We start from the raw sequence: 17,262 nt of genomic DNA, 5'->3' as shown, positions 1-17,262 counted from the left end.
ATGGGGCAGAAAAAAAATTTCTTCTGTTTCATCTCTTGCTTTTCCAAGAAAACTCTGCACCCCAAAGACTTCTATATACGATAGAACTCTATTCCTTACTATTAAATATGTCCTGGCATGTAATTATGGGCTCATACATGCCATAATGATTTCTTAGTTAACTCTATATTCAGGGCCAGTGGCGCAATGGATAACGCGTCTGTCTACGGATCAGAAGATTGTCGGTTTGACTCCTGCCTGGCTCGGTGTTCTTTTGGGGGGAGGGATAGCTCAGTGGTTTGAGCATTGGCCTGCTAAACCCAAGGTTGTGAGTTCAATCCTTGAGGGGGCCATTTAGGGAACTGGGGCAAAAATTGGGGATTGGTCCTGCTTTGAGCAGGGGGTTGGACTAGATGACCTCTGAGGTCCCTTCTAACCCTGATATTCTGTGATTCTAGCTACTTGTCTCTCTATTACGTGGCTCTTCAAAAAGCAAAAAGAGTATTATCCTACTGTATTTGTGCCCCAAACATGCTGTCCTTTTTGTCATATGTTCATTCTAGCCTCAATTTAGAGAGAAACAATCTAATCAATATACCCCTGATTCAACAGTCCATCTCTAGTCAGCAAAGTACTTTATATGCATCTGTTTAAATCCCACTGACCAACAGAATTTAAGCACATGCTTACAGTTCAGCAAAGCTTTAGGTATATGCCTAATAGGGATAGTTTGCCATATATCTTCTTGCGTAGTTATCACACAGTTTCTTTAGAGGTTGTTTATGATTTACAAAGGAGATGAAACTGGTTGTTGTCCTACAGTAAAATAGGCATCAAATCTTTGTATACCAAAAACTAGAACCAGCACTGAAAGTCCCTCCCCAACCTAGTTCTGTCGCTGCTAGCTTATTATAAATGAATTTGGGTTTAATTGTACCAGCACAAGGAAAGCTGAGAAATCCTTTTAGCTCTGTAGGAATTTAATTGTGTGCAATGCTCCTGCCTGCCTTGTGGCACTGCACTGCCAAAGAAGAGCCCCAAGTGAAAGCAGGAGTCAATATGCTTTGTCTCAAGGAAAGAGATTATTAGCTACGTTATGCTTCTCTTCAGGACCCTTTGCCATCTTATCACTTGAGTTTTACTGGCCCTATTGAAATCAAGGGTAGAACTCCCATTGACTTCACTGGGGACAGGCTTTCATCCTAGTGTTTAAAAACTGGCACAGACAAACAAGCCTGACATATTGCATGTTAACGTTTTGTTTTATTAGGAGATGTATTTTCAATGTGTTGAAGGGAATTGAAAGGTACAAATTTAAGTTACTGTTAGGGGGAGTTACAGGCTACATTTCTCCCCACCATCCCCAAATGAGCAGTAGCTTTGACATTTCAAATTCGAGTAGAGAGGAAATTGGTATTGGCACTTTTGTTGTGAAATTCTTAACAAAACTTGGAGCAAGTACAATAAGTTGTAAGGAACCAGTGTTAGGAATGTGGAGGTCGGAAAGAGCCATTGAGGGTTATCACTAAATCTACAGGCGTTTTTTAAAAGAAAGTTAATCTGTTACACATTATATTTGATGTAGGTCAAGCACTTCTGAAAGGCCCCTCAGAGCTGATTTGTTCAGTCAGTGAAAAGCATTTGAGGTGAATGTATTTAGAGCACAAACATGAGTAGTGTTACCTCTGTCCAAGTGTTTTTTATTACAATATTTTAGTTCTCTGTAGATTAGCTTTTCACAGGATCTCACCTAATGGATAACTGGTCATGCTACCTCTTAAGATTCAGTAAGCCAGTGATAGGGCAAGACTGGAAAACCCCTTAATTTATCCAGCAATTTGTGCAGCGCACAATGTTGTCAAATCTCACAAATGTATAATGAATCTAACGATATGTGGAGTTTTTCCTTAAAGGTCCTGCTCTTGGAGTAGTGAGAATCTCTCAGCTTATATCAAAAAAGAGTAAGTTCCTAGTCCTCATGGTTGTGGAGAAAAGCTGTGTCCTGAGTCTACCCTAATGGCCCATAAACCAGAAGGCAAAGAGAAATACTATACCCGCCCCGCACTCCCCTCCCAAAAGTTTAATGAAAAGGAGTACTTGTGGCACCTTAGAGACTAACCAATTTATTTGAGCATGAGCTTTCGTGAGCTACAGCTCACTTCATCTTCCTTTTCTTTTTGCGAATACAGACTAACACGGCTGTTCCTCTGAAACCTGTCAAAAGTTTAATGTAACTATTTAGGCTCTCATAATTATTTTTGGCCTCATTCATGATTTTTGAATGCTTGATGTGGACATGACGGTGGATGATGGGGTGACTGCAACTGGTGATTTGCTCATGCCCTGAAGCCTGAGAATTGTGGTAGCCTTTAAGTTGCTGGTTTTGTAGTGTCCATTAGTTTTTATATTGGTGTATTTGGACTTTTTTCAAGTGTCTCACCAGGAAACTGTTTCCATTTCTTTTTGGTGTTGTGCTGGTTTAAATGAAGATGATTTTTTTTCTCCCTCTCCAGACTTTAAGGGTCAGTTTTTCAAAAAGGCTCAGACTTAGCCCACTGCTGCTCCCATTGAAGTTCATGGCAAAACTTCAATGAGAGAAGAATTATACCAGTGCCTTGTGCTTTTGAAAAGCCTATCCTATGTTTAGGCAACTCCCAAAAGGGAAACTAATGAACAGTCCGCGATCATGTTCGTTCTTAAAAATGAAGAAAACATTTTACAAAATGTATGAATCAAGACACGGAATTTTTTTTTTTAAATTTAGAAGTTGAACAAGACAAACAGTTGAAGAGTCAGAATTGCTGAGGCACACATTTGACAAGAGCTTAGTAACTGCTTTTTTTTTCTCCTGCACTGTAAGTAGCTCATCTATAGGAAGTACAAACAAGTACTGTAAGTGCAATGCAATTATACCTAGCCTCAGGAAAGAGCACTGAATGATTTTATTATATTGCCAAAGATGAGTGCTGGAATGTAAAGCTGAGAGAGACCGATTAGAGGCCTAATTCATTAAAAGAAATGGAACAAGTCCTTCATAAGGCACCAATAAATCCATTAAGTGGGGAAAGGGTCTGAAATGGCCCTTCTGGATTCTAGTTATTAACTTCAAGGATTGCTGAAGTTGGGGACTTTGCAAATATGGTTTTACCCAGCACTTAACCTTGCTCTCAACCTCCTACTCACCAGACCAAATTAATCTCTGAAGTAAGCACAGATACGACTCACTGCAGTCAGCAGAGTGGCACCCACTTTCATCAGCGTTGAATTTGACCCACAGTATCTATTTATGGAAGTGAGAGGGAAGGAGAGGGGAAGAGGAATTAATGTGAAATTACAAGGAGTCCTTGTGGCACCTTAGACTAACACATTTATTTGGGCATAAGCTTTTGTGGGCTAGAACCCACTTCATTAGATGCACGGAGTGGAAAATACAGGAGCAGGTATAAATACATGAAAGGATGTCAGCTGCCTTACCAAGTGTGAGGTCAGTCTAATGAGACAAATCAATTAACAGCAGGATACCAAGGGAGGAAAAACCTGAGTGGCCCATTTCAGACAGTTGACAAGAAGCAACAGTAGGGGGAAATTAGTATTGGGGAAATTAGGTTTAGGTTTTGTAATGATCCAACCACTCCCAGTCTTTATTCAGGCCTAATCTGATGGTGTCCAGTTTGCAAATTAATTGCAGTTCTGCAGTTTCACGTTGGAGTCTGTTTTTGAAGTGGGTTTTTTGTTTTTTTTTAAGAATTGCCACTTTTAGGTCTGAGTGACCAGAGAGACTGAAGTCTCTAAGGTGCCACAAGGACTCCTTGTTTTTGCTGATACAATTTCACATTACAGGTTTCAGAGTGGTAGCCATGTTAGTCTGTATCTCTTACATTACCATAGACCATGCGTGGGTATTGGCTGCAGCTTTCAAGATCTTAAAATAACTATAGGCTAGAGTGTCCTAATCACCAGGCTATTGGCTATTGTAAGGTGGGTCTCTTTCAATCTCTCCTGTTGGATCTGTGTCCCACTTTGTATAAATTAATAAAATTAATGTTGTGCCCTCACCTGCATCATACCTATTGCATAAGACTTCATAATTTCTTTATGCCATGATTGATCAAATTTAATGCATGATTTTACTCACGAGCACTCTTGTTGACTCCCTTTATGCTTATTTATCATAGACCACGCCTCTGAGATAGGCCTTTGTCAAAATGTTAATTGGGTGGTGTCGACCAGACTATAGAATGAGCAATAAATAAATTGGGCATATATGGTGATTTATTTGTTCCTTTCTAGGGTGAATGATTCAAAACAAGACCCATAGCAGTGCTACTTGACATGCAAAAGACCTGCTTCATATAGCATAGTTCAAGATACAGAAATGTACCAGTAGTAAGAAGAATCACTATAGAACAGAGATGATTAAAATCCTCCATTTCTACAATAGCAGTCCAACTCATATGAGATGAACTAGACATATTATATTAGGGTTGCAAGGTGTCTGATATTTTTACCAGAACGTACAGTTGAAAGGGGAAGCTGGCAGCATCCGGTCAGCTGTTCGGTTGGCCAGTGGGGCTGCCTGCAGTTGCTGAAAGGCTTCCCAGAGCTGGACTGGTGGCGGTGGCCGCTGCTCTGTGGATTCGCATTGCCATCACATTGGCTGCAGGGCTGATGGACAGCTGGAGCCTCAGGGTCACCTCTTGCACTGCATCCTTGCCGCGAGGGGGAAGGGGATGTGGCCGTTGCTGGAGCCCTAATAAGTTGCCCCTTGGCTGCGTGTGAGGGGAAGCTGGTGCCTGTTGCTGGGGCTTCTGAGATGGAAGGAGGGTAAAAGTTGCCCTGGCAGAGGGCAGTGTGGCCAGCGGGATTGCGGGGCAGGATACTACATGCCACAGGGTGTTTGCAGGTGCACTTTTTGGGGGGTAATGTAGGGCTTGTGGCAGGGATTTGCGGCAGGGCTTTTGGGAGCTGGGCATTGCAAGCTGTGCATTGGACAGCAGTCAGTATTGTGGGGTGTTGGGGTGTAATTGTTTTGGGAGGAGAATAAGAAAGGTGTGGGGGAGGTCTGGATTTGGATGAAAAGTCCTTCGGAGCTTTGGGAGTTGTGTATTCCAGGGTGTTTGTAAGGGGTTAATGAATATTGCAGGGCCCATCTTGTTGGGGGGCAATAAATAGTGCAGGGCTTTGGGGTGCAAATATCATGTGGCTTAAGCAGGGGGAAGTTCAGCTAGCTGTATTTGGCTGTGACCTCCAGCTCTGCCTTGAACGGATAGGACAGAGGATTGCATGTGGGGTCCCCAACTCAGGAGGGAGTGGGGCTTGACTGGAGAAAGGCAGGCACTCCTGGGCACTGTTTGGGAATCAATCCTTTCCCCCTGTAGCTGTGGAAAACTGGTTTGGTTTGGGCTCTTGGGGAAAATTCTTTTTAGGGCCAGGGTCCTTTTTGTTCGATTGGCTTGGACATAGGAGGGTGATTGGTGACCAGCCTCCACTACTGCGGGGTGGGAAGAGCAGCGATTGTAGCTGAAGCCACATGGAGGAGCTGCTCTCTGCTCAGCTGCTGATGCCTGACACAGAGCAGTGGCTGGCTTCTGGACCAGACTGCAAGAGATAGGTGTTGCCACCCGGGGGGGGGAGGGGAATCTTGTGCCCTGCCATGCCCTGATTGCTCCAGGCAGGCTCCGCGTCAGCTCCTCCCAGCTTGGCTCTGCAGGCAGCAGGTGAGTCCCAGGAGAGTGGGGAGTGAGTGGAGAGCAAGGGACAGAGGGAGTGGGGGAGAGGAGTGAGCAGTGGGCAGGGCCTCAGGAAGAGGCGGGACCCCAGGGCGTGGGGCAAGGTTGTTCAGTTTTCATCAATTATAAAGTTGGCAATCCTAATCATAGTCTGTTACAATATTTATAAATGAGAGCCTCCTAACAGCAAGGAGATGGGGAGGGGGAGGAGGGAAGAAGTATGTTTAGTTTTCTTATTCTTTTCTGCAGCATTTAATATTTTTTCCTGATTTTATAAAGAAAAATTTATAAAAGTGTTCTTGATGCTGTAGGGAAATAGAGGAAGAGATTGCATTTGAAAGAGTCAGATCAGACTCAGTCAGGACCAAACCATTTATTTATTGTATTTCCTGAAGCTGGACTGTCGTATACAGTGAACATAGAAGGCATCAGCTCAGCATATCAATATAAGTTAAATATTATTTTCAGAGGCTGGAAAACATGAGTTTTGAAACAGATTTTGGGATTCTGAGCAAGAGAATCTGCAATACATTGAAGTTTACTGCCTTGCTCATCAACACCCTTATTAATTAGCCCATGAAAATAAGTCGTTAGATGCACTATAGGTGTTTGTCTTATCTGCAGTAGAAAAGTTATTTCCTGTTGAGAAGAACCTTAGAACATTAAAAGCTATTTTTCTGTGAACTGTTGTCTGCTATAAGCTCAATAGAATCAGTGGAGTAAAATAACATTGCAGCAGCAGCTGTCTGGGCTGATAGTGGGGATTGACCTGAAGATGTCCAGAGCTGAAAGCATGAGTCTCTACAGCTTGTGCTAAAGAGTCAAGCTGAGTGGTTAAGAGCTGAAACAGATTTCCCCCTCTGTGCCCAAACCACAGAAGACTGGGAGACACAGCACAATGACCAGTGGGTTATAGTAACATCTTGATTTCATCAAGGGTTTGGTGCATACTAGTTTTGTGAATTCATAATATGGAAAGATGATTTTGAAGATGTGGGATATGACTGAATTTCTACATGTGGGACTTGAAAAATAACTATTTCTTAGCTCTGTGTAACATAAGATACTTTCTTTTGCAAGGATAGGAAGCAAAGTACAAGATGAAGAATAAGAAGCAACTAAGTGAGATTACTGCAACTCGTTAGTTTAGTGACACCTGTGAATTGCATTGCACACAGAGGCAGTCTAGGCAATAATTTGTCTGTCATTGTTACCTTACCGCCTCACATCCTGTTTCACCCACCTGTTGTATCCTGTCTTTTAAGACCGTTTGGGGCAAGGACTGTCTTTACAATATATCTATAAAATGTCTAGCACAATGAGGCCCTCGCCTGGTTGAAGGCTTTATGGATTAAAGTATGTAATGAAAATTAATAAAAATGAGCCTATTTATAGAAATTAAAGATCTCAAAAGCATGCCTTCTGTAAAACGAACAGCTGTAACAATATAACATTCCAGGAAAAGAATGGTGGTGTGGTTAAGGTGCTACACTGATTGGGTCTCAGGAGACCTGGATTCTGCTCCTGGTTCTGCCATAGACCTTTTGTGAACCCAGCAAGTCGTATAATCCCTGTGTGCCTCTATTCCCCTAACTATGAGATGGAGTTAATAATACTACTTCAGCTCACAGGAGGATGAATTCATTAATGTACGTTGGCTGCTCAGATACTACCATGAGTGCCAAAGAACGCCTGTACAGAAAAACAAACAAATACAGGCAAAACAGGGTGATGCGGTGGCATGAAAAAGGAAATCGTTGCTAAACTAAAGGATTTTTCAACCAGGAAAAGATGATTTTGGCATTATGCTGCTGGAAGAAAATGGTACATGTGGTTTGGAAAATACTATTTTTTCCCTTCAACAGAGAAGGCCCTCTCCTGTGGATGGCCACACGTGAGATCGAAAGGGAGTACCTTATCAAACACTGCCCTTTAAACCAGACATTGATAACTAGACCAAGGTAAATAAATTAAGCATTTTTCTGCAAATAAAAAAGCCCCTGACATTTGTGCCCCTTTTGCATTATTATATTTTTTTGTGCAAATGAATTTCCTGGCATTGTAGAAACAGAGCATATTATCAAAAAGAAAAGGAGTACTTTGGCACCTTAGACTAACCAATTTATTTGAGCATGAGCTTTCGTGAGCTACAGCTCAGTTCATCGGATGCATACTGTGGAAACTGCAGAAGACATTATATACACAGAGACCATGAAACAATACCTCCTCCCACCCCACTCTCCTGCTGGTAATAGCTTATGGAAAGTGATCATCAAGTTGGGCCATTTCCTGCACAAATCCAGGTTTTCTCACCCTCCGCGCGCCCCCCCCCCACAAACTCACTCTCCTGCTGGTAATAGCCCATCCAAAGTGACCACTCTCCTCACAATGTGCATGATAATCAAGGTGGGCCATTTCCAGCATAAATCCAAGTTTAACCAGAACATCGGGGGGGGGGGGGGGTAGAAAAAAACAAGGGGAAATAGGCTACCTTGCTGGCCCACCTTGATTTTCATACACATTGTGAGGTGGGCCAGCAAGGTAGCCTATTTCCCCTTGTTTTTTTCTACCCCCCCCCCCCCCCGATGTTCTGGTTAAACTTGGATTTATGCTGGAAATGGCCCACCTTGATTATCATGCACATTGTAAGGAGAGTGGTCAGTTTGGATGAGCTATTGCCAGCAGGAGAGTGAGTTTGGGGGGGGGGGCGGAGGGTGAGAGAACCTGGATTTGTGCTGGAAATGGCCCAACTTGATGATCTCTTTAGATAAGCTATTACCAGCAGGAGAGTGGGGTGGGAGGAGGTATTGTTTCATGGTCTCTGTGTATATAATGTCTTCTGCAGTTTCCACAGCATGCATCCGATGAAGTGAGCTGTAGCTCACGAAAGCTCATGCTCAGATAAATTGGTTAGTATCTAAGGTGCCACAAGTACTCCTTTTCTTTTTGCGAATACAGACTAACACGGCTGTTACTCTGAAACCTGTCATTATGCAAGGCACTGCATTTAGCCGTATGGAGTGGAAATCTATCAACTGCATGAAAAAACTTGTACAGATACAGACATCATCTTCCTTTCCAAATGCAAACAGATGGACATTGTACCAAAAGGACTGAAGGTAAAAAATCCATTACGATCTACATACCACACAGACTATGCTGACAGCTTGTGCCACACGCTCTCAAAGAAACTGCGGAATCACCTGATCAACATCCTCTACAGCAAACAGGGAAAGATTAAGAATGAGCTCTCAAAAATGGATACTCTCATAAAAAACCAACCTTCCACACAAACTTCCTCGTGGCTGGATTTTACTAAAACTAGACAAGCCATTTACAACACACACTTTGCTTCTCTACAAAAGAAAAAGGACACTAAACTTTCTAAACTACTACATGCTACAAGGGGCCACAGCAATGGTTCCCTCAACCCACCCAGCAATATTGTTAACCTATCCAACTATACTCTCAGCCCAGCAGAAGCAGCTGTCCTATCTCGGAGCCTCTCCTTCTGCCCCTCCACCCCCACGAACGTGATACAGTTCTGTGGTGACCTAGAACCCTATTTTCGACGTCTCCGACTCAAGGAATATTTCCAAAATACCTCTGAACAACATACTAATCCACAGAGGCCTCCCTACCAACATTACAAAAAGAAGGATTCTAGGTGGACTCCTCCTGAAGGTCGAAACAGCAGACTGGACTTCTACATAGACTGCTTCCGCCGACATGCACGGGCTGAAATTGTGGAAAAGCAGCATCACTTGCCCCATAACCTCAGCCGTGCGGAACACAATGCCATCCACAGCCTCAGAAACAACTCTGACATCATAATCAAAAAGGCTGACAAAGGAGGTGCTGTTGTCATCATAAATAGGTCGGAATATGAACAAGAGGCTGCTCGGCAGCTCTCCAACACCACTTTCTACAAGCCATTACCCTATGATCCCACTGAGAGTTACCAAAAGCAACTACAGCATTTGCTCAAGAAACTTCCTGAAAAAGCACAAGATCAAATCCGCACAGACACACCCCTGGAACCTCGACCTGGGATATTCTGTCTACTACCCAAGATCCATAAACCTGGAAATCCTGGGCGCCCATCATCTCAGGCATTGGCACCCTGACAGCAGGATTGTCTGGCTATGTAGACTCCCTCCTCAGGCCCTACGCTACCAGCACTCCCAGCTACCTTCAAGACACCACTGACTTCCTGAGGAAACTACAATTCATCGGTGATCTTCCTGATAACACCATCTTGGCCAGTATGAACGTAGAAGCCCTCTACACCAACATTCCACACAAAGATGGACTACAAGCCGTCAAGAACACTATCCCCGATAATGTCACGGCTAACCTGGTGGCTGAACTTTGTGACTTTGTCCTTACCCATAACTATTTTACATTTGGGGACAATGTATACCTTCAAATCAGTGGCACTGCTATGGGTACCCGCATGGCCCCACAGTATGCCAACATTTTTATGGCTGACTTAGAACAACGCTTCCTCAGCTCTCGTCCCCTAACGCCCCTACTCTACTTGCGCTATATTGATAACATCTTCATCATCTGGACCCATGGAAAAGAAGCCCTTGAGGAATTCCACCATGATTTCAACAATTTCCATCCCACCATCAACCTCAGCCTGGTCTAGTCCACACAAGAGATCCACTGCCTGGACACTACAGTGCTAAGCTAATAAACAGTGGTCACATAAACACCACCCTATACCGGAAACCTACTGACCACTATTCCTACCTACATGCCTCCAGCTTTCACCCTGACCACACCACGCGATCTATCGTCTACAGCCAAGCTCTGCGATACAACCGCATTTGCTCCAACCCCTCAGACAGAGACAAACACCTACAAGATCTCTATCAAGCATTCTTACAACTACAATACCCACCTGCGGAAGTGAAGAAACAGATTGATAGAGCCAGAAGAGTTTCCAGAAGTCGCCTACTACAGGACAGGCCTAACAAAGAAAATAACAGAACGCCACTAGCCGTCACCTTCAGCCCCCAACTAAAACCCCTCCAACGCATTATTAAGGATCTACAACCTATCCTGAAGGATGACCCAACACTCTCACAAATGTTGGGAGACAGGCCAGTCCTTGCCTACAGACAGCCCCCCAACCTGAAGCAAATACTCACCAACAACCACATACCACACAACAGAACCACTAACCTAGGGACCTATCCTTGCAACAAAGCCCGTTGCCAACTCTGCCCACATCTATTCAGGGGACACCATCACAGGGCCTAATAATATCAGCCATATCAGAGGCTCGTTCACCTGCACATCTACCAATGTGATATATGCCATCATGTGCCAGCAATGCCCCTCTACCATGTACATTGGTCAAACTGGACAGTCTCTACGTAAAAGAATAAATGGACACAAATCAGATGTCAAGAATTATAACATTCATAAACCAGTCGGAGGACACTTCAATCTCTCTGGTCACGCAATCACAGACATGAAGGTCGCTATCTTACAACAAAAAAAACTTCAAATCCAGACTCCAGCGAGAAACTGCTGAATTGGAATTCATTTGCAAATTGGATACTATTAATTTAGGCTTAAATAGAGACTGGGAGTGGCTATTTCCCCTTGTTTTTTTTTCTCTCCCCCCCCCCCCCCCCCCACGTTCTGGTTAAACTTGGATTTATGCTGGAAATGGCCCACCTTGATTATCATGCACATTGTAAGGAGAGTGGTCACTTTGGATGACCTATTACCAGCAGGAGAGTGAGTTTGTGTATGGGGTGGGGCGGTGAGAGAACCTGGATTTGTGCTGGAAATGGCCCACCTTGATGATCACTTTCCATAAGCTATTACCAGCAGGAGAGTGGGGTGGGAGGAGGTATTGTTTCATGGTCTCTGTGTATATAATGTCTTCTGCAGTTTCCACAGTATGCATCCGATGAACTGAGCTGTAGCTCACAAAAGCTCATGCTCAAATAAATTGGTTAGTCTAAGGTGCCACAAGTACTCCTTTTCTTTTTGCGAATACAGACTAACACGGCTGTTACTCTGAAACAGAGCATATTATGCAAGTGTTGGAGAACTTTTGTGGAAAACACATTCTGAATATGTAAATGAGTGGCCTTACTCTGACTTAATAAGCTAATCTAGTTAGGAAATCAATACAGAACTATATGACCCCTGTGCCAAATCAACACTAACCAATCCAGGTCAAATTTTGACTATCAGCTATTTATAATGAATTGTTCACAACTAATTATTTGTCTATGTACTGTTCATAGAGAATATTTGGTGACTAACTTTCAATAAAAATCAACTTAAATTGTAAACGAACAACTCATAAACAATGAAAAGAGGCTAAATTCAGCTAATTTATTCACTATGAACTGTTTGCTCAACTCTGATTACTGAAAGATGTAATCTTTTAATGGGTTTTTAATCAGCAGGCCCTTAGATCTGTGATGACTTCCTACAAGCACTCATGTATACTATTAAAAGTTCAACTAGAAATATCCATGGTAGTGGGGAGCTCCAGAGATAGTTAATGAGATTACATAGCCTTTCATTTTATGGGCACTGGTTTGAATTCAGCTCTGGTTAGTAGAGGCAGAGAGATTACACCTTCCGATTTCTTCTCTCTTTATATAATTTACCAATAAGATCCCCTTATTTAGGACACACTACATTGAAAGCAAAATCTAGGCCACGGAGGAGAAAGCGAGATCTGTTTTTCTCCCAAACAGTGCTACAGCAGGGCTAGCAACGGCTGATGTTCAGCTTGTGGATATTTAAATATTTTCTGGTGATTTTTGTCTTTTAGAATGATTGAAGATTGCGGGAAAAGAGGAAATACCATGGCAGAAAGAAGGCAGCTCTTTGCCGAAATGCGTAAGTACTGTGTTTTTAGAGATCTAACTGTTTCATTACAAAAGATGAACCAGATGCAACATAACATCAGTGAACCTTATGTAAAGTATCTGTCCCATTCTCATTTTAAAGAATTGTGTTTTTACTGTGAGAAAGATAAATTGCAGGAGAGTGGATTTAATTAACCTGATACTGCAGAATAGATCTTTTCCATCCCTGATTTCTGTGATCTTCTGAATCAGGTTGTTACTTTACCTCTGTTTCAATAATATCTAATTCATCCAAAGAAGTTTAAAATACTGATAATTACACAAATGTAATCTATGGAGAAAAAGAAAACAATCATCCCCAAAACACCAGGTTACTAAGGAGCAGTTTCAAATCCCAGATACCCCACTTGAATGTATCTGTTCTCTAATAAACCTATTTGCCGTCCCCAAAATATCATATGAACTAGAGTTGCCCCTATTCCTAACTACTCCTCACTCCTCTTATCTGCCTTGTGAACAATCCATTGTTTCCTTTGGGAGACTGTTTTCCTTGTATAAAGTTTGGGATCTTCCTGATTTTACTAGATTGTCCTAATTTTTAGGACAAGAATGATCAGGTATATCCCTTAGCTCTATTACGGTCATAATATAATTTATATCCATGAGGTGTAGTACTTTCAAACTAGTAAATGTTGACCGAACAAGGTACTTTGTAAACTCTTAACAGACTTTGAAGGAAAAATATTAAATATGTCTAACAAATGTCTAGCAGATTACCTATATCTATGTATCTATGCCATTTTTCAAGGTTTTGGAGCCTCCATCTAAAAAGTACACAGAGAACTGAGAGCTGAATATTAAAAGTGTGATTTTTAGAAGTGTTCAGTATTGGCCCAACTCTTGTCCTGGATAGGTCATGGTTGTCGGGGGTTTTTTTACCATTGACTTCAGTGGGAGTAGAGTTAGGACAATGCTGAGTGCTTTTGAGAATCCTCCTTAAAAGTCCTGTTTTATCTTAATTTTAAATCCTGAGGGAAATTCTGGAAACCTACAGCTGCATTGTGTGTCTGTACTGACCATTTGAATACCCAAGTTCACTGTTGCAGAGAATATACTTGACACCACCCTGATTATGTAGACATGGGCCAGACTGATTGATTCTGGTATATGTTGGTGCTGCAACTGTGTTGGAGGCTCTTTCAAAGGTGTGACAGGATTTTTCATTTTTGAACTTTTGGGGAAAGGGTCAAATGCAAGCTGGTATGACTTTGGGTTTTCCCACACAACTACCTAAGTCCTTTCGGGGGTTGGGCCTTGATAGGGATGCACCTGTTAGAAAAGTTGATTTCCCTCCTTGTTTTACGGTGTTGCCCAATAGTGTGATCAGCATGTTCCTTCTGAGCCAGACTTTAACAGGTATGGGATCAAGCCCTCAGTAAAGTATTGGACATCTTGACAATGGAGAAACTTACCATTCTATATTATCTTGCTATCTGGCCACAGGATATTATTTTTTTTTTCAGTCTAATATATACACTTCGAAAGCAGAACATTTTATTTTATTTTGGACCTTAAGAGTTTTTGATGGTTTGTTTACAGCTTGTTTCAAGGTTTGTTTTTTGCCTTTGCCATATGCAAATAGCTATTATACACCATTTTCTACATATTGAAATGTAGAGTGTTTTAATGTTTTATTTCCTTATGTATGGTTATGTATTTAAAGTTTTCTTCTCCTTGTTTGCAAAAAAAAACCCAACCATGCATTTAAAGAGGAAAAGATTAAAGATGAGTAAGACTTGCAAGAGACAAGGTGGGTGAAGTAATATCTGTTGTTGGACCAACTTCCATCAATGAAAGAGACAAGCTTTTGACCTTATATGGAGGTCTTCTTCAGGTCACTTAAGGAAATGCTTACATGCTCTCCTAAATAGGGAGGCTTTCCTGCACAATGGCATAGATTTTTTTTTATGATACTCATATTTTACATGGTAGGTGGATTCTGAAGCTCCTCTGTATTTAGTGTTTACACACTACTCCTAAAACAATGTATTGTTTTCCTATGGAGGGGACATCCTTACAGCTGCCAGTTAAAATGTTCTATGAATTCGTTTCAGAGTAGCAGCCGTGTTAGTCTGTATTCGCAAAAAGAAAAGGAGGACTTGTGGCACCTTAGAGACTAACCAATTTATTTGAGCATAAGCTTTCATGAGCTACACTGCATGCATCCGATGAAGTGAGCTGTAGCTCACGAAAGCTTATGCTCAAATAAATTGGTTAGTCTCTAAGGTGCCACAAGTCCTCCTTTTCTTCCTATGAATTAGTGTCATATCTAGTATTCTCTTATCTGGAATTCTGAGGTCAAAGTTTACATGGTCTCTTACAACTCAAAAGGCACACTAGGGTGTCAAAACAAATGGAATACCAGTAGTTTTAGCTGACACATTTACAGACATCTAGAGGGGAATGAACTGATGGATGCACCACAAAATATGGTGAACAGAACATGGACCTACTTGGGGCTGCCAGCATAGATTATCCAGTAGACATAGAGTACTGTTGCAAAGTATGGAAACATGAGACAAAGCTTGCAGTTTATTGCTTTATTCTCTTTTCAAAGTGCCAACAATATGAAATGTGATGAGAATTCCCAGACAAAACCTCTAATGCTGCAGCTGATCAGATAGTATGAGAAACTATTGGCAATAATTTAGGCAATTTAGAAACTGAAGTTTGATTTGCCTTTTCACCACCTGACATCTTTCGTTGTTTTTCACTAGCGTCAATGTAAGTAACGTATTGTTTTTGGAAGAACAAATTTCAGACTGGAGCCAAAATTTGAACTGAGATCACTAGATATGTTTGGGACAGAAGCAGGAGTAGTAAATTTCCTGCATTGCCCAGCCAATACATTAAAAAAAATGTTTTCACCCAACTCATTAAAAAATCACTCTGCAAACAGCAAAAATGGCAAAATGTATTGCGTATAAGTTTTCTCAGCTCTCCTTATTGTCTACAAAATACATATTGGAGATTCTCACTTCTGCACCAGACCCTTTACATCTCATAAAAGGTCTCTAGTGGTATAAAGGAGCCCTGAAACCAGGGGAGAATTTCCCCACTACAGGCACTGTGGGACCACCTCTAAAGTTTCCTACTGAGGAGCGCATCTCAAGCCCCAGCATAAGGAGTGTGGTGCAGCTGATGGAAGGAGGGGTCTGTCGGGGGTGGGACTAAAGCATGTGGTGCTGAGAATATTCCTGGCAGCACAGTGGACCTGAGTGTGACTTGGAGAGGGTGTCATAACTTAGGCTCCCAGTTACTAGTGACACAGAATCTTGCCCGTTGTGTAGGAATTATGTTCGTTTGTTGCCTATGCAATATGAACATTGTGGTTATAGCAAGTAACTAGGAGACATGATTGCTGACTTCTCTTTCTGGTTCTCACCAATTCACTATGAACCTTGGGCGAGTAGCATAACTTTTCCTCTGCAGTTTGTCTGTAAAATGGATATAATACCTACCTCAGAGACTTATAGAAAATTATTTAAGCCTTGTAACAAGATCTTTGAGAGGCACTCCAAAGCCATAGTTGAATGGCACTATAGAAATACACTAATATTACTTGGTTTATGTTGTTGCAACATTGTAAAGAAAAATATAATGAACCATAAAATGATCTCTCAAAGCATATTTAATAAGATTCAAGTGCCATGCAATAACACAGGCATAACTTAGAACTGATTGTTAAGGTCTTATTTCCCAATTATCCCAATTCTTATGGGGTAAGCAATCTGTTTTATCATACATGAGTGGCTACAAAAAGAGGAACTGGTTTTCTTAATTGTTCCTAATAAAAAAGGAAAGACTCTGTGTTAAAGAAATTCCAGTATCCTGCCTCAGATATTTCAGCTTTCGTCTGTGTTGTCAGCAAAATGTGAATGGAGAAGAGAAAAACTGCCTCTGTTAACAGGAAAGCATGTCATGAGAAAAATCAAAACCTTTCAGGACCGGATGCTAAGTAGTTCAGCGTACGTTTTGTCAGGAACAGATCGTATTAAGACAGCCAACTGTGGAAAAGGAACTAGTAGAGTACTGGGAGGGTGATGTGGGAGAATCTGGTCAGCAGCGGGGCAGGAGCTGGGGCGAAAGAAGAGATCAGTGCAAGTTTGAAATGTTTGGATCCAACCAATGCCTAATCGCTCATCAAAGAGTGGGTGAACACAAGCATAATGTACAATTATAAAGCAGTGGCAGATCTAATAATGTTGGTATGTATGTCAAAGAAGGGATTTGTGAAACCAGTTAAACAGGACAGCCATATTTTCACTTCACTACACTTTATTGACAGTTTAATTTTACACTAGTTGTATTTAGAATGAACATGAGTTTGGACAGTTCTTCAAGCAGCTTTGAAGTGTGTAACTCTCTGTTTTAGTATCTATTCCAGAGATGAAGTTTCTCAAGTTGATGGGGCAAATTCTCCTCTTTTTTTACATAGTTGCAACCACATTCAAAACACAAATATCTGAAAATGTCATTGACTCTATATTAGTAAAAGTTAATATGCCACATGGTAGTAACAATTGCCTAGATCTTGTATGACATGTCAGCCTGGGAGTAAATAAGAAGAATCTACTCATCTGCCTTTGAGTTTTAAAAAATATTATAAGTAATGAATAATGGCTCGATGCTTAAAGATACTA

General features: G+C 41.6%; 1 protein-coding gene across 19 annotated transcripts in view; it reads left to right on the top strand.

The window, feature by feature from the left end:
* Positions 1-17,262, top strand: part of DTNA (dystrobrevin alpha) — a 298,132-nt gene that overhangs the window by 153,288 nt on the left and 127,582 nt on the right. For all 19 annotated transcript variants that reach the window (XM_048840578.2, XM_048840596.2, XM_048840588.2 and 16 more), the window contains one exon: positions 12,523-12,590. In XM_048840578.2, the coding sequence (XP_048696535.1) occupies positions 12,523-12,590 (68 nt within the window). The remainder of the gene's footprint in view (positions 1-12,522; positions 12,591-17,262) is intronic.

Source organism: Caretta caretta, chromosome 2, assembly GCF_965140235.1.
Source record: "Caretta caretta isolate rCarCar2 chromosome 2, rCarCar1.hap1, whole genome shotgun sequence".
NCBI classification, from domain to species: domain Eukaryota; kingdom Metazoa; phylum Chordata; order Testudines; family Cheloniidae; genus Caretta; species Caretta caretta.
The sequence above is the reverse complement of the archived record's forward strand: the minus strand, read 5'-3'. Positions and strand labels throughout refer to the sequence as shown.